General features: G+C 42.7%; 1 protein-coding gene across 2 annotated transcripts; it reads right to left on the reverse strand.

Annotated features, from left to right (window-relative positions):
- Positions 1-210: 210 nt before the first annotated feature.
- On the reverse strand, positions 211-15904 carry LOC101070259 (carnitine O-palmitoyltransferase 2, mitochondrial-like). 2 transcript variants are annotated; one of them, XM_029827623.1, is made up of 5 exons: positions 15556-15904; positions 15234-15314; positions 9959-10065; positions 8646-9884; positions 211-773 (listed from the first exon to the last, which is right to left on the reverse strand). In XM_029827623.1, exons 1-5 carry the CDS (start codon positions 15735-15737, stop codon positions 454-456), a joined length of 1929 nt encoding a protein of 642 aa, XP_029683483.1. In that variant the 5' UTR covers positions 15738-15904; the 3' UTR covers positions 211-453. The 2 variants fall into 2 exon arrangements, with proteins under 2 accessions (XP_029683483.1, XP_029683484.1); XM_029827624.1 differs by having other exon boundaries at positions 15614-15687.
- Positions 15905-21201: the final 5297 nt, after the last annotated feature.

The following is a 21201-nucleotide window of genomic DNA, read 5'->3' on the forward strand; positions in this document are numbered from 1 at the left end:
ATCTAATAATGTAGCAGGTGGATGGACAATGATGCTCAATGAGCCCCTCTGATGGTGCATTGTGCAAGAGGAATGGTGCCTTTAACCAGAGATCTCGAATAGATGTGAATGACAAATGCAGTCATTTGTCTCTTATGATTTACTATGTGTGCGTGTGTGAGTGCTGATGCATGGAGGAAAAGGAGAGCAAAAAGCAGAAGGACAATCAAGTGTCAGAATCTATGGACGATCTTTATTGTTCCTATACAATGAGATTATTGTCTCCACATACAATGAGATGAAAATCAAGTCCTTTCACAGAGTCGACATGTACGATTAGTATATCATTGCAAAGCTTCAGTGAAAACGTTTTCAAGCGCCATTAAAATACATAGGAAGCTACAGTCGGTCTATTTCCCATGAACCATATACATGTCTCACTCATACAGTATACATCTTTCCTAGTCATTAAAGTCAACTGAATGGTTTTTCTTCTAGGACAGTAAATATGTCTTCTAAAGACTTGTACACACATCGATTAAATTCCTGGTGGCTGCCGTCCAGGTAGCTTGTAGTACTGTAGCTAATGGTGTTATCGTGCAAACAATAGTGAAGACCAAATCCATCAGGCACATCTGGGGCAAAGACTACCATTCTGAAGGATAGGTTGGGGACTGTGCTGGTGGACAAGGTGAAGTGATCTAGGTCATAATCTGTATACAGGCTGTGCAGTTCCTGGTCCTTGGAAAGTGCCAGGTCACGCAGACCATAGAGATGACAGTATAAACCTTGGCCTGTCAGACAGAAAAATAAGTGTATAATGTAAATGACATTGATTGCCCATGAAATTCCTCTTGGAAGATGTTCTGATGTAGCAATGCTACAGGTGTCTTTCTCTCATTAAAGGTTTTAGGGTTTTTTTCAGACTAATCCCAACTGCTTAAGTTGAGCAGACCAAAAGTGGATTCAAAACTAAAAATAATAAATCAAAATTAAATAATAATACATGTAACTGGTCAGACTGGGCTGGCTCACTCCTGGACTGTTCTCTGGACTCCATTGACGAGGTGGGTGAGAGGAGGATGTTAGCCAAGCTGACATCAATTATGGACACCCCCTCTCACTCCCTACACGAGACTGTGGAGGCCTTAAGCAGCTCCTTCAGCAGCAGACTGTTACACCCAAAAGGGAACGTTACCGCAGGTCATTTATCCCAACTGCCGTCAGATTGTTCAACATGCACAACACTTAATTGTAGAACAAATAACCCAGGGTTTGCAAATTTGCACTAACTAATCATCCTACCTCTGGAATGTCTTATTTGCACATCTTATTTGCACCTTCATTTTTCTTCACACTGTCTGACACTCCTTCTCTACATAATTTTAATTTCTGTATATACTGTACAATGTACATAGCAATGCACATAATATAAGAGTCTTTTTATTTTAATTTTTTTTCTTTTAGTACTTTTCTGTATTGTACACCACGGGCTACTGCTGTAACTTGCAATTTCCCCAATGTGGGATCAATAAAGTTTTTTATCCTTATCCTTTATCCTTATGTAAAATAATAGTGGGACTCATTTCAACTGATATTTTGGTGCTCAGAGCAGCCACCCAAGTATAGTTTAGCAACATTTATAATGAAATCATGTTTTATAAAACATATTATTCGACTTGTAAGAAAATTAACTGTGACCTTGTTGTAGCCTTTGGGCAACTTATCTAAGGATTTGTTTAATGTACTAGCAATAACCAGCTGCATAAATAATTTTGCAGGTGTAAGACTTTATTCATATTATTGTTGTTGTCTGCCATAATGTGCAGCTTGCTTGCTGCTTTGGGATGAATGACAAAACAAATTAACATAAATATATTTAACTCTGAATTAGACTAAGGGAAAAGTGCTATATGGTTGTGTTATATTTACACAGTATTATAATTGAAATCACCAAGCAAATCCAAATAAATTAACTGCGACTTGTGTCTGTATCATGATCCTGTCTTTATTGCTTGTTATGTTATTGCGACTTGTTTCCGTAAGTGGATGGGGTTGACCCGTTTTCTGACTCTTGCTTTTGCTGCCTCACCTGTGGCTAATCGGTGTTATTGGGACTCCTCTTAAGCAGCCAACACCAGCCAATCAGTGTAAGATGGCTCTGTCCTTTCCATTGGTAACCTTGCTGTACTTGTTAAATTAACTTTCGTGTTTTCTCTCCACAAACCCCCCACCCTCGAAGAGCACCATTACGCACCTTTGAATCACGATTGCACAGTTTGTAAATATTAATAAACAATCAATTGTTTAACTTTTGGATTTTGTCTTCTGTCTCCAATTTTATTGTTTGCCTTTGAGGGCTTTACAGTCGTGACACCCTCTATTTCCAGCTTTGATCAGGCAAGGGCACAGCAAGGTGTGTGCTGAGGGGCTGCTGCTGTTGGCAGAGATGGCAGTTTGTTACACGACCAGATTTTTTTGCTTTATCATAGCTTTTCATATCATTGAAATTCACTTATACTCTGCAGCAAAAAAAGTCAAGCACATTAAATATGTTCTGGTAATTAAATGAGCTACACAAGCCAAAATGGCTCTGAAATTAGTTGGAAAAGTTCTGTGCAAAAGAGTGTTGATAACCAAAGCATCACTTTTAACCAATCAGCTAAGCTGAATGCCATTCGAGCAGTACAGCCAAGTATGTTTCATGAAAAGTTAGTCCATGCATTTGTTACTTCCATGCTGGACTATTGTAATTCTTTATTATCAGGGTGTCCAAACAACTCTTTAAGAAGCCTCCAGGTGAAATGCTGCAGCTAGAGTTCTGACAGGTATTGACAAAAGAGATCACATAACTCCTGAACTGGCTTCTGTTCATTGGCTACTCATACTTTTGATCAAAATCTGTCAATTTAACTCACACATTAAAATAGTCTCGAGAAGTGCCTTTTTTCAACTGAGAAACATCGCAAAGATCAGGAAACTACTGACGCGGCATGATGCTGAAAAGTTAGTCCATGCATTTGTTACTTCCAGGCTGGACTATTGTAAGTGTTTATTATCAGGGTGTCCAAACAACTCTTTAAGAAGCCTCCAGGTGATCCAAAATGCTGCAGCTAGAGTTCTGACAGGTATTGACAAAAGAGATCACATAACTCCTGTACTGGCGTCTTTTCATTGGCTGCCCATTAAATTAAAATAAATTAAATTCTATTAAAATTCTTCTTCTGACCTACAAGTTCCACAGAGGCCTATCTCCATCCTACCTGGAGGAGCTAGTGACACCTTATCATCCCAATAGACCGCTCTGTTCTAAGAATGCAGGTTTACTTGTGGTTCCCAGAGTCTTTAAAGGTAGAATGGGGGGCCGTGCATTTAGCCACCAGGCCCCACTGCTGTGGGACCAGCTTTCTGTCCAGGTAGGCTGGGAGGCTGACTCTATTTCTACTTTTATTATCCAGAATCCAGGAACATGATCACCTGACAGGCCTCTGTCACCCTACTGGATCAAGGCTTAGCTTCCTTTCCTTTCCTTTCCTTTCCTTTCCTTTCCTTTCCTTTCCTTTCCTTTCCTTTCCTTTCCTTTCCTTTCCTTTCCTCTCCTCTCCTCTCCTCTCCTCTCCTCTCCTCAATCAATCAATCTTTATTTATATAGCGTCTTTTACAATCAGAATTGTTTCAAGGCGCTTTCCAGAATCCCAGGGCCTAACCCCAGACAAGCAACAGTGGCAAGGAAAAACTCCCCTTTAACAGGAAGAAACCTGGAGCAGGACCAGGCTCATGTAGGGGGATCCTCCTGCTGATGGCCGGCTGGGTAGAGAGAGAGGAGAAGGGGGAGGACAGGTAGAGGATAAAATAGGTAGGAGAGGAGACGAGAGGGGTACAGGAGAGGAGAGGAAAGGGGTAGAGGAGAGGAGAGGTAGAGGGAAGGGGGGGGAGGTAGAGGAGAGCAGAGGAGAGGAGAGGCATAGAGCATAGAAATACATACAAAAATACATTATATTGAATTAAATTGAATTGAATAAGCTGCTAGTTGAGTGGGTCAGCGGGGTCAGAGGTCAGTATACAGCTCTGAAGGCAGCGATACCTGTAAATGGATACGGAAGGGAGGGGGGGGAAGCAGGAAATAGCATTACTAGTCTAATTGATGAGCAGGAGAGGAGAGGAGAGGAGAGGAGAGGAGAGGAGAGGAGAGGAGAGGAGAGGAGAGGAGAGGAGAGGAGAGGAGAGGAGAGGAGAGGAGAGGAAACCATGACCCAGTGGGGTGACAGAGGCCTGTCAGGTGATCATGTTTCTGGACCCCGGCAGCCTTGGCCTATAGCAGCATAGCTAAGATGTTGACCTAATGATTAGACGACCCCCTAAGTATGATAATTTGTCTGTCTATGATAATAACTGGAACTACAGAATTAGTAACAATAAGCTTTTTCAAAGAGGTAGGTTTTAAGCCTAATCTTAAAAGTAGCGATGGAGTCAGCCTCCCGTACCTGGACAGGGAGCTGGTTCCATAGCAGGGGGGCCTGGTAGCTAAATGCTCGGCTCCCCATTCTACCCCTAGAAACTCTGGGGACCACAAGTAGACCAGCATTCTGAGAGTGGAGCGGTCTATTGGGCTGGTAAGGTGTCACTAGCTCCTCCAGGTAGGATGGAGCTAGGCCTCTGAGGACCTTGTAGGTCAAAAGAAGGGTGTTAAAAATTATTCTAAATTTAACGGGCAGCCAATGAAGAGACGCCAGTACAGGAGTCATGTGATCTCTTTTGTCAATACCTGTCAGAACTCTAGCTGCAGCATTTTGGATCACCTGGAGGCTTCTTAAAGAGTTGTTTGGACACCCTGATAATAAAGAATTACAATAGTCCAGCCTGGAAGTAACACATGCATGGACTAACTTTTCAACATCATGGTGGGTCAGTAGTTTTCTAATCCTTGTGATGTTCCTCAGGTGAAAAAAGGCACTTCTAGAGACTAATTTAATGTGTGAGTTGAAGGAGAGATTTTGATCAAAAGTTACTCCAAGATTCCTCACACAGAGACTAGATGTTAATGAGATACCATCTAGAGTGATCATGTGATCTAATCTATCCCTGAGAGGTTCAGGACCAAACACCATGACCTCAGTTTTTCCTGGGTTAAGGAGGAGGACATTTGAAGACATCCAGGACTTTCTTTAAGACAGGTCTGAAGCTTCACTAACTTCTCTGTCTCCTCTGGTTTCATGGATAGATAAAGCTGAGTGTCATCAGCATAACAATGAAAATTTATCCCATGCTGCTGAATAATGTTCCCTAAGGGAAGCATGTACAAGGTGAAAAGGATTGGTTCAAGTACAGAACCTTGAGGAACTCCATGGCTAACCCTACTGTATGATGAGGGAACGCCATGGACATGAGCAAACTGGTATCTATCAGATAAATATGATCTAAACCAGTCTAGTGCTGTCCCTTTAATGCCAATCACATGTTCCAGTCTCTGTAACAGGATGCTGTGATCAACTGTATCAAAAGCAGCACTGAGGTCCAGCAGAACCAGCATAGAGACCAGTCCATGATCTGAAGCTATAAGAAGATCATTAGTAACTTCAAGAAGCGCTGCTTCTGTGCTGTGATGAGCTCTAAAGCCTGACTGAAACATCTCAAACAGGCTGTTTCTCTGCAGGTGCTCCAGTGACTGAGTCACCACAACCTTCTCTAGAATTAAATAAAATAGAGATAAAAGGAAGGTTGGATGTCGGCCTATAGTTTGCTAAGACATCAGGATCCAGTGATGTTTTTTTAAGCAACGGCTTAATCACTGCCACCTTGTAGGACCGGGGTACATAACCTGTCACTAAACAACAATTGATCTGGTCCAGGACAGAACTGCCAATCAATGGTAAAACATCCTTCAACAGGTGTGTTGGGATGGGAAAGACACGCGGTGGTCTTGGATTTCTGAATTAGCGAAGACGCCTCAGAAAAATATATAGGGCCGAAGGAGTTTAAGGGCTCGTTGGAGAACCTGTATGTTCCCACAGTCAGCACATCTGGTGATGGTCCAGTTGTAGGGATGGCCTGGTTAGCTTTTTGTCTGATAGCTAGAACTTTATCAGTGAAGAAGCTCATGAAGTCTCATGAAGAAGGGATATGTGGATCTAAAACACTGTGACTCTTGGTTAATTTGGCCACAGTGCTGAAAAGAAACCTGGGGTTGTTCTTATTTTCCTCAATTAAAGAAGAAAAATAAGCTGTTCTAGCCTTACGGAGGGCCTTTTTGTAAACTAACAGACTGTCTTTCCAGGCTGCATGATAGCTATCTATTTTACAAGAATGCCACTTCCTTTCTAGTCTGCGCGCTTTCTGCTTGAGGGTCCTGATGTGTGAATTATAACGGGGCACACCTCCTCTGATTTACTATTTTCTTTTTCAGGGGGGCAACAGAATCAAGTGTGATTCTCAGTGAGGTTGCTGCACCTTCAGCAATAGAGTCAACCTCAGCAGGGCTAAGATTATAATGACTGATCCCTGGGGAAACACACAGCGGTCCTGGGATTAGCACAGGGATCACTTCCTTAAACTTAGCTACAGCATTATCTGAAAGACATCTGCTCTTGTAAGACTGTGCTCTGAGCATAGAAGAATCCTTAATCATAAATGTAAAAGTGATCAAAGAATGATCTGACAGGAGTAGGTTCTGAAGGAACACTGACACATGTTCTACCCAAGGAACTGTGCTCTCCCCCTTTTTGTTCACCACCTACACAGCTGACTTCCAGTACCACTCTGAGACATGTCATCTCCAGAAGTACTCGGATGACACAGTCATAGTCAGGTGTGTGGAGAATGGACAGGAGGATGAATACAGGGACCTTGTGGAGAGTTTTGTTAGGTGGAGCAGGGAGAACCTTCTGCAGCTCAACGTGACCAAGACGAAGGAGATGGTGGTGGATTTCAGTAAAAGCAAGTCCCCACCCTCCCCAGTCTGCATTAGTGGGAAAGATGTGTAAATAGTCCCATCTTACAGGTTCCTGGGTGTTCAGCTGGACAATAAACCGGAGTGGTCCAAAAACACCGATGCTGTTTACAAGAAGGCCATGAGCAGACTCTATTTCCTCAGGAGACTCAGGTCCTTCAGTGTTTGCAGCAGGATGCTCCACATGTTCTACCAGTCTGTCCTGGCTAGTACCATCTTCTTTGCTGTGGTGTGCTGGGGTGCAGGCATTAAAGCAAAGGATGCCAACAGACTCAACAAACTCATTAAAAAGGCAGGGTCTGTTGTTGGCTGTAGACTTGATAACTTGGACGAGGTGGTGAGGGACAGGATGGTGTTGAAATTGCGGACAATCATGGACAATCCCTCCCACCCACTCCATAACACAGTGGACAAACTGAGAAGCAGCTTCAGCAACAGACTCCTGCAGCCTCGCTGGTCTAAGGAACGGTACAGGAAGTCATTCCTGCCGTCCGCCATTAAATTCTATAATTCACCCAAACCAACTCAACGATAATTGTGTAATGTTTATGTTGTAATTTTATTTCTATATTATTCTATATTGATGTATATATGCTTATAATGCTTATAATATGTATGTATATATATATACAGTTACATTACCGCATATATATATATATATATATGCTTATAATGTATGCTGTATATGTGCTTATGACGTTCTAATCTTATTTGTATTTATTTATTCTGTTTCTATACTTTGTATAGGTTGCTACTACAATTCAATTTTCCTACGGGGATGAATAAAATACATCTTAATCTTAGATAGACAGATGGACGGACGGACGGACGGACAGACGGACAGACAGAGATAGTCTCCTCTCCGAGTAGATCAGCGATGATGTTATTTCCTGTGTAGTTTCTCTGCTTTCCCGTATACATCTACAGGTATAGCCGCCTTTACAGATGTATGCTAGCCTGCTGACCTCCGACCCTGCTGACCCACTCAACTCTACCGGCAGTTTATTATAATTAATGTAATTAATGTATTTCTATGTTCTGTACCTATTCTCTCTTCTAACTGTCCTCCTCCTTCTCCTCTCTCTCTACCCAGCCGGCCATCAGCAGGAGGGTCCCCCTACATGAGCCTGGTCCTGCTCAAGGTTTCTTCCTGTTACAGGGGAGTTTTTCATTGCCACTGTTGCTCATTGGGGGGTCAGGCCCTGGGATTCTGTAAACAATTTTGACTGTAACAGATGCTGATAAATAAAGATTTATTGATTGATTGATCAGAAAATCTCCAGATGGCTTATCTAAAACCCAAAGCAACAGTGCAAATAGCAAATTGGCCAAGGCAGGGACAAAGTATGCAACTGTGTACAACTTATCTTGTAAAACATATAAAGACATGTGACTGGGTTATATGTGCAAAGAAGCCAAAATTTTTGATGCAGACTTATGCTGCACAACCTATACTGGATAATTGCACTTATTAGGCTGTCAGCATTTATCCCCCTGATTGTTCGCACTGACCAAGAGAATTATTGGGTCGTCACCATCACATTCCATTCCCTGCTAGACTTGCTGACCTCTGAGTTGATCTAATTATGTAAAATGAGTTAAACAAATACTGGAAAAGAAGTGTTCCCATGGAATTAAGAATATATGTAAGATATTAAACTCTCCCCTTTCTTTGCATTTATGCTGTCACAAATTATAGCTACAAAAATGTTAAACTCACCCATAGATGCTTCTTTGACAAGCTGCCTGTGGTACCTGGAGCACTGGTAGAGCATGGCCTTTAGTTGTTGTACGCTGTGTTGGTCTCGCTGACAAACGAAGGCATTAGAACATTGTTTTGTGTAGGTGGTGGCTGATGGAATAATCTCTAAACGACCATGCTTGAATCTCGCCATACTGCATGACTCAGACGTAGGAACAGTTTGTCCACGCATCCTCAGGAAGCCCATTTGAAAAGCAAGCTGGGCCATACTGTCTGGGCTCAAGTTATTTTTCTTCATTGTTTCCGTCCCACCTTTCCCAAAGATCATAAAATCAATACTGAGTTGTGACACATGTAAATCAAAGTTGTCATTGGCTTTCTTGATGCCGTTCTTCAGCACACTGTCCAGGTTAAACTGTAACTGATGCACAGCAGAAGCTGAATCCACGGCAGCAGCAACAGAGCCTGGGTGCACCTGCGGCTGCTCTGTTGAGTCTTTGTAGATTTTTCCCAAAATATCAGTCATGGTCATGCCATCACCCCAGGAGTGCTCCATGCAAATGCCAGCTTCACCAGATTTTGAAACTTGGAGACTGAAAGACTTATCAAGCCACCTATTGCAGCCATTAGCCAGCAGCAAACTATGTAACATGTCATCACCCTTCTTCATACTTGCATCATCCAGACAGAGACAGCAAACAGCGCTGTCCACAAGCCTTAAATTGTCTGTATTTCCACAATTTACCAGTTTGTCCCTCAGTTCGGCCCACACGTCTCGGTTCTCACTGGTTAAGATTCCAATAGGAAAGGCAGGTGCTGGTGTCAGGTCAGTCAAAATGTAGTTCAAGTGGGCCTGGATCTCTGTAGGCTTCAACAAGTTTCCATCCCTGTCTACAACATCAAAAACATACATGTTGCCATTTCTCATAACAAGAACATGGCGGCTTTTCTCATTAGTAAAGAGCTCATCTCGGCCCTGTCCTGGAATTCGAGTTGTATTAAAGACACGATGGTACTGAGACATGTCCAGTGGGTAGGCGTCAACCATCTGAGCTCCATAAGGCTGGAAGTGTAAAACATTTGGCTCCAGTAGTCCAGCTCGCAGTGTTTTCATGTAGCGCAAAGTTGAGCAGAGCAGATTGGTGGCCCGCAGCAACTGTTGATTATACTCTGTCTTTGGGTCTGGTCGAAGCAGCACAAAAATATTGAAGTGCAGTAAAGATTTGCGATTTTTAAGATAAATGTCTAACCAGGGTCCTGAAAGAAAGTTATTCATCCATCAGTACATATAAATTGTTTCTGTTTTGTAATGATAAGAATGTTAAAATCACCTGAAATGTAGCTTGTGTGTTTGTTGATTTTATCCTTAGCTACCAGTTCCTTGTGTAGTTCTCTGCCGACACCATTCAGGAAGTCTTGGGCAATTTTCTCTGTGGTTCTCAGATCACAAGATGATAAACATTGTTACCAATAATATAATACAGTTATGGTGACAGTATTTTGATTTACTTCATTAAAACTTTGAAATTTCCATTTCCGCTGTTCAAACAAATGCATATGCATGCTGTATACACGTTCACTCCATCAAAGAAATAGTGATAACACATTGCTAGAATGTTAAAGAAGATGTTAGATGTTCTCCTTCAAAATGAAATTACACTTATTGCAGATTGGATAGTCAAAAACAATTTAGGTTTAAATGTATCGAAAACCAAATATGAATTTTGCACTCAGGCAAGATTTAAATTTATGCATCTCTTTAACTGGCAGCTGTGTTGGCCAGGTTAATGAGGTTAAACTCCTTGGGGTTCACAATGACAGTAAGTTATCATGGTAAAAACATGACAGTAAAATTGTAGGAAAAATGGGAAGGAATGATAAGATAATGCTCCTCCTTCCTTAGACCCAACACCACCTTGCAGGTTATCCAAGCTCTTTTCACACTCTGTTTGGCTGTCTGGTCATAAAGAGCTGCAAAGGCTGCAGTTAGTTCAAAATAGAGCAGCACGTCTTGTCCTTCGGTGTTCAATGACGAAAAACATGGACAAAATGCATGCTGATCTTGCCTGGCTTAATGCTGGAGACAGATAAATAAGATAATAAGATAATTTAACACAAAATAAGATGAAAAAATAAACAAATTAAGAATTAATAAGAAAATAAAGCAATCAGCAATAAATAAATAAATAACAATACAGCAGATATAGAAAAGTGAAGAAACCACATATAGTTGCTGCTGACCAGAGAAATTTAATTATTATTATTCACATTCAAATGTCTGTATTAACAGTTCTTTAACCTCTAACTTTCTGAACAAGAATGGATCATTGAACATGAGCTGTTCTGAACATGGCTTCTCTTGCCTACTTCTTGCTGCTAGAGACCTGACAGCGCTTCCTCTCACATAGCCGAGCCACATTTGGCTTGAGGGATGAAACAGTTGAGACCCTCAATAGGGCTTGAAGATGCTCATCAGTCAGTCTAGACTTGTACTTGTACTTATTGAAGTTCAAGGTGGAGAAGAGCTTTTCGCACAAGTATGTGCTCCCAAAAAGGCACATGGTCCGCTTGAACATCCGGGAAAGCTCAGGGAAGCTGGGGGTCAATTCTCTCAAAAATTGGCCAAGCTTGTCTGCTTTTCCACTAACCTCCCTGAACTTGGCTTTAAGTTCAGAGTTGCACTGAAGTTGCACACTCCATTTGCAGCACAGGAGGGGCATCTTGCACATCAAGAGAAGGGGTCCGCAAAAATTTGAAATCTGGCTCTGTGCGTCTTGAAGTCTGCGAATCTGTGTTCAAATTCCTCCTGCAGCTTCAAAATTACATCAACATACTTCTGATCACTGAATGGTGTTGAAATGGAATTTTATTGTGAAATGTAAATTGAGTGCAAAAGGAAGGGTTGAAATGGAAATTTAGGAGAGCAGATGAGGTCCGTTTGCCACCTCATGCATTTGCAAGAAACAAAGGTTCAAAGGAGACCAGCGTCAAACGACTGAGGGGGGGGGGGCATTCTCAGTCATTCAACTTCTTGCGCCAGCCGGAACACCTGCTGTGAAGGCACCAAACACCTGCGGTGCATGCAGCGCGCACCTACTGTGTTGACGTCCTGTGTCCTGTGCATGCAGCACACACATGCTGTGAAGACGTCCTATTTCCGCGCCTCAGAGGCGGGCCTTCGGCTATATAAGATCAGAACTGTGAACACTTAGTAGAGATCTCTCCGCATGCTTCCGTGTATGTATCCTGACTAACTGACTGGAATAAAACCATCTCCTACGCAGTAACTTAGATTCATAGTTTACTTCTCAAAACGGCTAAAAATCCCGCAACAGTGTGCCTGCGTCCATGAGTGCATTGCATGCTGGGAAATGGCAAAGGTTTGCCTGAGAGACCTGGGCTTTCCATAACAAAGGTTTTGTGGTGAATGCTCTGGCGTTATCATAGGCAGCACTGACAAGTTGCCCCTGGCCTTGTAACTTCTTGTTCAGTACATTAAGTTCATGTGTTATGTCAACAAGAAAAGCTAAGTCCATGAGCCATTTGGGATCACTCATCATAGGAACAGCCACCCCATCCTTCTCCATGAAGGCTTTCACTTCTTCTCTCAACTCAAAAAATCTCTTCAGCATGTTTCCCCTGCTGAGCTAACGTCCCTCAGTGAAGTAGAGCACATCTCCATATTCTGATTCCATCTCCTCTAAAAAAGTACGGAACCTTCTGCGCTTTAAACCCCTGGATTTGATGTGGTTGATGCATTTCACAATGACAGACATCACATTATCAAACTTCAGGCATCTGCTGCAAAGGGCCTGCTGATGGATAATGTAGTGCAGAGCAATGGCTTCTTCCACACACCCTCCTCTTCCAGTTTTTTTAAACAAGTGCCACCAGTCCATTTTTTCTCCGTCATTGATGGCGCTCCATCGGTTGTTATTCCAACAAACCTCTTCCATTGCAAACCGGCATTCTGAATGGCATTACACAGCTGGTGAAATATCTCCTGACCTGTGGTCTGGCCATGCATTTGAATTACTATGAGCAACTCCTCCATAACTTCAAAATTGTCTTCAACACCACGGACATATATTGCGAGCTGGGCGGTTTCGGTGATGTCTGTGGTATCATCAAGAGCAACTGAGTATACACTGAAACATTTTGCTTTCTCACAAAGTTGATCATAAATATCACTTGACAGGTGAGAAATGCTCTCTGCCATGGTGTTGGCAGAAAGGCTGATGTTGCTAAACTGATCTTTCTTTTCTGGACAGACAATACCTGCAGCTTCTAATATGCACTTTTTTGACAAATTCACCCTCCGTGAATGGCTTTCCTGCTTTAGCAATCATCTCACTAACCACATAGCTAGCTTCGACTGCTGCCGTACTCTCTTTGGTTGCTTTCTTAAAGAAATCTTGTTGCCTCAATAGACGTGTTTTAAGATTGGCAACCCGGTTGGCTCTCTCATCTCCCTGGTATTTTGCATACTCCTCAGCATGCCTAGTTGTGAAATGACGTTTCAAATTGTATTCCTTGTGCACTGCAACTTTCTCTCTGCAAATAAGACACGTCGGGGTGCCCCTGTGCTCAACAAAGAAATATTATATGTCCCACTTTTCCTGAAATTGTCTGTGTTCATGACCAACCTTTTTCTTCACTGCAGTCTTTGAAAAAGACATGTTCGGGGCTGTGTAATATATAATCACCCTCGGTGTCGCTGTCACGTTGAAGTTTCGTGACGCACGGAGAACCTAATTTCCGCAATGTGCGTCAACGCCCAATGTTGCGAGTCCACAACAAACTGCTCCAATTCAAAATGCAGCAGAAAAAGTGAGTTTTTAAACAATATCACACTCAAGGTTGCGCCGTGATACTGAACATCAGCACTAGTGTGATTCATAGACTGTTATTCTATCGTAGGCACGAGGCTGCAGATAATCAGCCCGTTATACCGATATTCAGTATAACAGCACGACCTCGAGAGTGATATTGCTTTTATACAACAGTTACATTAGCGCATTTTATTAATTAACAGTAACAAGCAACAAAAGATTATGATTTGTTTGTTTATTTAACCATTAATTTGGCTCCGCCGAGACAAATAGTTCCACAACTGGAAGGGAGACGAGGCTGTTGCCAGGCAGCACGTAAACATTTCAAGCGAGCGCCCCGTTTCCACCGAGCTCCAGTGCAAGTTGTCACTAAAGGAGCCACTGTCCTGATTAGTACCGGAGCAACAGGACCAGCGTGAAGTTATACAGAGACGTTGTCGATACCATATTACGTTTGTTTACCTGCTATGTGATCGACACAGGTCGGACCGGTTTTTAACTTTCAGGTCCGTTTGTAACTGTAACAGGCAGCAGAGGCAGGATCAGCTCCTGTATGGGGAGTGTGGCTCTGACTGAGCTCCTGTCTCTACTTACTGAAGCGCCTGAACAGCGGAGTAAAAAATGTCTCAGTGCTGTTATGCTCAATATGAGCACTCATGGGACGTCTCTTGTCCAATCAGATTGCTTGGTTGGAACTAACTGTAATTCACAATCATCGATTGATTGTTGAGAAATGTCTCTCTGCTTGTATCGAGCCCGGTCGACGTCCCGCCCCCGAGAGCCATATACTCCACCGTGATTGGTAGGTCATTCAGCTCTGCACGCAACACTGTTAAGCGACATTCACCAACATTAAACTTTATTATTACGGCGAGGGCTGCAAACTATCGTCCGCGAGCCTGAGACCACTGCTCTACAGCAACAAGAGATTGATTAAATTGCATAACAACGTTTCTGATTTTGTTTATGTGTTTTCTCTGATACAACAGAGTTGGGGCCCCAAATTTTATGAGGGTAACCTAACAATATTTCCATTTGTTAATGATTTGGTTGTTAAATAGTACGAGCTAAAGGTTATACAAGAAGGACAACCAGGAAAGAAACGTTTCAGTTTATGGACTTTTTTAAAAAAAAAGAACACAGAAAGCCTCCAGCCACACCTGTACTGGTGGCACAGCTGAAAGGACGGGAAATGTGAGCCTATTTGAAATTCTTTTTCATGGGAGCAAAACAGAGCATGAATGAATAAAGTTATTGCTTCATACTGGCTGTCACTTGGAAAAATGTTTGAGACTTTCTGAACTTTGACAAAGCATCTGACATTCCCTTGCTGTGGTGTTTGTGGATGAACATTCAGCTTTCAAATTCTGCACTTTCTCTTTATAATTTTTGTACATGTTGTAAAAATCGAAATACCATTTACTATTTATATTATAGTATGCTATGCAGTTCTAGTTTGATGCTAGCTTTATTTTCCAACCTTGTCGTTATGACCTGTACAATGTAAATAAAGTGAACTTTAATATTTTGAAAGCGGCCATACCTGTCTTAAAATATACATTATTTCTTGTATATGCACACTATTAAAGTTTGAGAGTTCTTATTACCCAGGCCAATCTAAACTACTGAATGAATTTAGGGGTTTTGTAAAATTGCTGAAAAGAACAAATCATCTTATAGTAATTGAAGGTTACAGATATGAAAAAATAAATCCATGTGCCATGAGTGTATATGCAATTTAAAAAAATATTGAAATATCAGTGTGGGAATTTACCTGAACTGGTGATCACTCAACAAAGGCCTCTTGGCAGCTAAAAACCTCCTCATAGTGTCCTCAAGATTTGGTATAGGAAGCCTGTTGTTGAAAAGAGTTTTGCATTTTCTTGTGGCCATCATATGTTAAGCAATATCACTGAAACACTGCAAGTTAACAACAGCAAGTGACAGAGTTGTGTTTGAAAGAACATTTCTGTGAAAAGAGAAAAATAAAGAACAATTTGCAACAGTGTTCGTTCCCATTATTATAATTATTATTTTTAATTTTGCAAAATAACTAAAGATGAAGAAAATATGTATGACACGTTCTAACTCCTTACCTGGGTAAACTCTTCTGGTAATGCATTGTTGGCACAAGACTTTGTTGCAAATAGTCACCTGAAGATGGCTTTTTGCTGCTGTAGTTTATTCTACGGATATCCAGAGCAGAGATTCTTAAATTCAATTTTGCAGGCTTCCCCAGTAATGCTGTGTACCGTGCAGAGAGTAGATTGGCCATCATGCCGAAAATAACGTTTCCAATTCGATTTTTTCAATTTTGCCTTTAAGATATGTGTCCGTGGAAATGGTTTTCTTCTACACAACAAACAGACTTTAGTGTTCTGTGCAGACAAAACTCCCCCAGTGTGACTGTCTAAACAGACGAATATGCAGATGTTGGAACTGGTAAAACTACTTTGCTGCTAAAAACAAGAGGGTTTAACCACAGTTAATGTTTCAATAGAAGTTATGAGCTAGTATCCATAATCCATCAAGAGAAAACTTTGTTGTGTAGCTACACATTGTGTTAGTGTTGTGTCAGTTAATGTTATTAATAGGCTAAAGAATGATATTCTGTGGCAGAATGATTGTACAAAAGAGAAAATTAATTAAGTGAGGCAAGAAGTCAAGTGGAAGCTCAATAATCTTGCAATACCAGTGCAGAGTCTGTCATACCGTATTGATGAGGTCCTGGATGGAAAAGGTGGAGGGAAGGATCGAGGAGGCAACTAAGACACTCTGCACATATTTCAACCAACAAAGATTCGTGCAGAAAAAATTAACCCAATTAGAATCCTGATCGAGAAAAAACAACATTCATCTATGGAGCGGCAGAGGGGGAATAGGGAAAGTGAGTTGCTAACATCAAGGCATTGACCTGAAAACACAGCGGGCTCATTGGACCCGTGTCCTGATGCATCCTGACCAATTGTTGTAATCTACTTGGTCTTTACCACCCTCAGGAGAAGGAGACCAACATGGCCCAGAGAGAGAGGAAAAAATGCAGGTGTTCCATAGAAGACACACTGAGGAATCGTGAATGCAGACTTAAACTTCATGGTATGAAACCCCGAGACTCTGGTGTGAATGGGTATTTTCTTTCTAAGAAGCTGCAGCTAACTGTCCCAGAAAGCATGCTAACAAAAGCAGCTGCACTTCCTCACTACAGTCTCTCACCATTGCAGTCCTGGATTTCCTGTAAAATCATTATGGACCATGAACTTTTAAGTGACTTTTACAGGGACTTCCTGACAAGCTTGGTAGGCTACCAAGATGTGTCCATTGAGGCGAATGCGGTTGTGTCTCGTGTTTCTGTGCTGGCTGGTGTTTGGTTTTACCTTACCTCACTGTTTTTGGTCTGAAGTGCAGTGGGATAGAGGTTGTTTATGATTGGCTAACATTTTTTTCACACTCGCTCATCATTTGCAATAGCCCATTGAGCCCATTGTAGTGAGCACAGGTAGGGCGTGGCCCCTGTCACACTCTGTTGAAATGGTGTTAAGGTGGCTTTAACATGTTGTGTTGACGAGTTCAGTTTTGATCGGTTGGCCAGTTCTCGCGATTCCTGAGTATCTGAACCCATTGTAGTGAGCACAGGTAGGGCGTGGCCCCTCATCATGTCACACTCTGCTGAAATGGTGTTAAGTTGGCTTTAACATACATAAATCAAATCTAATCAAAGAGAAGAAATGGACCACTTCTTGTCAAAGTGACAGGTTGACCTTTCCCTGAACCCGCCCACACCTGTTCCCCCCCCCCCCCCCCCCCCCCCCCCCCCCCCCCCCCCCCCCACCTCCCCTTTCCCTTCCTCCCTCCCGCCTCCCGCCATTCTCCCTTGCCCGCCTTTTTTTAAAAAGGGAGGAGGGTCCCACCCCCCCCCCCCACCTCCCTTTCTCCCTCCCGCCTCCCGCCATTCTCCCTTGCCCACCTGTTTCTAATAAGGAAGGGCGGGAGTTACAAAACAGTTACAAATCAGTTTTGCCATAGTCCTGACATATCCATCTGTGGGCAACATGAGTAGTTCTACATCCGTGATTGGTGAGACGGCTGTGACCGTTATAAGAGAATTGTGTGGAAAAGTAGTTGAAAAATCCACGGTGTTTGTACAGCGTTCTCAGGCGTCACCTTGTGAGCCTTTGCAGCAAGAATGGTCTTTGGAGCCTTATAGTCAAACAGGGAGTTTTGGGTATGTGTTCCGTTACAAGACGGGGGAGTTGATTCTCTATCAGCGGGAAGAATCTTCCACTGAGGGGCCTATGTTGTCGGCTACGATGTCTTCCAATGACTGGGGTGTGTTGAAACTGATCAAACCGGGAATGGTGTGTGTGACTGAAGAAGGCTGTGAAGAAAGAAACAACACAGAACAGAAACCTTCCACAGAACAAACATTTTGTGAAACATTTGTGAGCATTTGGTTGACGAAAACCTCGGGTACGGGAAGATGGTTCTATCGTGCTAGCTACAAGATGCAGGTGGAAGAGATGTCAGGGAAACCGAGACAGTATTTTGTCTTGGATCTTTTTAACTCAGACTGTGGGGTTTTCAGCAACGTGTTGACTCTACCTCTTGCAGCATGGATCGAAAAGATGCATGAAATGGATGATAAAATCACAAAAATTTTTCACCATTGTCGTCTTTGGAACAACACTGTGGTGACGAAAAAAAGAGTCCTCCCTCGTGTAACCCCACACCCATATCTCAAATGTATAAAAGACGTTCGTCTGAACCATACGTTACCCACTACCGGAGTGAAACACTAAGGAGAGCATGTCTACCAACAGAAGCGTCAAGAGCGGATCTGACAATCCGAGCAATTCCTATCTGTGGGATGAGGATGAGACACAAGCGGAATGCCGTCAACGTCGGCTTCGGCCTCGCAGGCTGGATTTTGACTCACTCATCCAACGCTTGGATCCCACGGATTCTAACGAGTCTCTCACTCCTTGGCTAAGCCCTCCACCAACCCCACCCCTCGGACGCTCGGCATCGGATCCTGGGGTGTCCAGTCCTCACTCACCCTCACTGACACCACCCGTCAGAGACTCGGTATCACTTCCAGAGCTGTCCGAGTCTCTTCTCCAAGGCAGAGATCCTGCGCCGTCTCCGGCTTCTTCATGTCCAGGTTCTCCAATCTCTGTGAGCGGTGTGGAGAGTCCTTCACGCTCAACAACCCCTGATCCGCCTTTGCCCGACGACGCATCGGATCTCCCCGGGGCTGTATGTAACGGTGCTGACCAGCTTGACGGCTGGGCATCTGAATTCTTTGGTCTGGTAAAAAAGGCGTTCTTCATCTACTTAGCGTCGTCCTGGACCTGTACAAGGGTGAGGTTTGCAACGGATGTCGGATCGACCACCCCAGCCAGCGCCAACACCAGTGTTTGGATGTGATCGAACCGGGTTTCTACCGCAACAACTTTTACATGTTGATGAAAAGACTCTACACACCCAAGTTCATTCCTGCTATTCAAAATTTCCTGAAAGCGTGCGGTGTCAACGCTGACTACGTGAAAGTCAAGATCGCCGCAGAGAGCCTTTTGCTCGAGCTGAAATCCAGCGAATTAATCTACACTCCCATCCAACAAATGTACGAGAGTATCGCCGACAACGACAGCGAGATTAAACAGGAACATCTGGACACGGTGACTCAGTACTGGACTGAAAACACTTATATCTGAAAACACCATTTTCAGATATAAAATGGGGAGCTTCTGGGGAAAAGTTGTAAACGACGTAGAAGGTGTCAAGATCCAATTGATCAAGGGTCAGATAATAAACATCTTGTACCAGGCTATTGAGAACAAAACGGCTTCAAACAAAAACATCTTGCTGGAAAAAACCAGAACGTGTGCAGGACCCGCACTTTGGGAAGAGATGGTAAATGACACGATGCTTATGAGCAAATCTGGATTGTCGGATTGTTTTAAAGTAATTTTTAAAGAACTGTCCAACGATGTTGTAAAACCATGTCATATGATAGCCTTTTATGCTTTGCTCATTGATGTGACCAGCAGACTTGTGCAAAACAACCATTCTGTAAGCATCTTGGAAGAACTTGGAAAATTTCCGATGATATCTGCCTCAGTCTAGATCATAAAGTCTTAACTCAAACTCTATTGATGATAACGCATTGGTCTTAGACTAGTTTTTGACTATCTGTACTTTCACATTACAAATGTTACAAATGTATTTGCTCATGTTACTCACAAAATGTATTTACTCATGTTACTCACAAAATGTGTATGCTAAAGATTTCTTAACAGCTAATAAAAAAAAATAAATACCTCTCAAACGAGCATCCCTTCTCATTCTGTTTTCAACATGTCTGAGACACGCTTCATGGAAAAAGTTGTACTATGATCCCGCGCATCCCGGTAGCCTCGGGTGGTGTAGAGCGGCTCCATAAGGGGGTGCAAGAAGAAATGGGAAAGACGGTTCCTCGAGAAAATGTTAAAACATTTCTACAGGGACAGGACGCTTACACTCTACACAAACCGGCCAGGATACATTTTCCAAGAAACAGGGTTTTCGCCCCCCGCCCTTTAAACCAATTTCAAGCGGACCTGTGCGATATGCAAGCCCTGTCGGAGCATAATGACGGATATAATTATTTATTAACGGTCATAGACATATTTTCCAAAAAAGCTTACGTCAGGGCTCTGAAGAGAAAATCAGCGGCTGAGGTGGTAAAGGCGTTTGAATCCATTTTTGAGTCAAGTCAGACGCCTGAAAAAATACAAACTGATGCGGGGAAAGAATTTTTTAACAAGAGTTTTGAAGCTTTGATGAGAAAACACAATATCGTTTCATTTTTTCCACCGCCAGTCACCTTAAGGCCTCTGTGATTGAAAGATTTAATCGTACATTAAAAGGTAGAATGTGGAGATATTTTACAGCAAACAACACTCTGCGATACACCGACGTCTTACAAGACTTGGTGAAAAGCTATAATCACAGTTATCACAGCAGTATCAAGATGAAACCCGCTGAGGTAACCTCGGAGAACACTTTTAAAGTGTTTCAAAACTTGTACGGTAAATCTGAAAACCGACGGAAGGTTGAAACCAAGATGAATTTCAAGAAGGGGGACCTAGTTAGAATTTCAAAACTGAGAGGAGTGTTTGATAAAAAATATGAACAGAGTTTTACGAACGAGGTGTTTACGGTATCTGAACGCATCCCTCGCGACCCTCCAGTGTACAAGTTAAAAGATTACGATGGAGAACCCATCCAAGGGTCATTTTATGAGCCAGAGCTACAAAAGGTAACGATGGGGGAAGACAGACTTTCCACGTAGAAAAGATTCTGAAGCATCGCGTCGTCAGGGGTGAAAAGCAAGTTTTTGTAAGTTGGAAAAACTGGCCGGAGAAATTCAACAGCTGGATCAAAGCCGCAGATTTAAAGAACGTATAAAAATCAACTCGCGATCGCAACGGATATCATTTCATCATGTACGGTCCGAAGGACGAGGGTTTTTTTTATTACCCTACCCTCCAACGCCAGCGTCGATGTTTTTAAAGAAAAACACGAGTTCCAGTTACCGCGTGGATTTGCCTCAACATATCGATTTAGAGGGAAGCTGGGAAGTAGCTTTAACGCAGAATTTCATACCCGCACACCTTTTATCACCTTTCTCAGGAGGATGCCTACTTTTACTGGAGGGAAAACCCTCAAGAACCGGCCACGGAGAGCAAGGTGCATCGTCAAGA

This window comes from Takifugu rubripes, chromosome 20 (assembly GCF_901000725.2).
Source record: "Takifugu rubripes chromosome 20, fTakRub1.2, whole genome shotgun sequence".
NCBI lineage: Eukaryota > Metazoa > Chordata > Actinopteri > Tetraodontiformes > Tetraodontidae > Takifugu > Takifugu rubripes.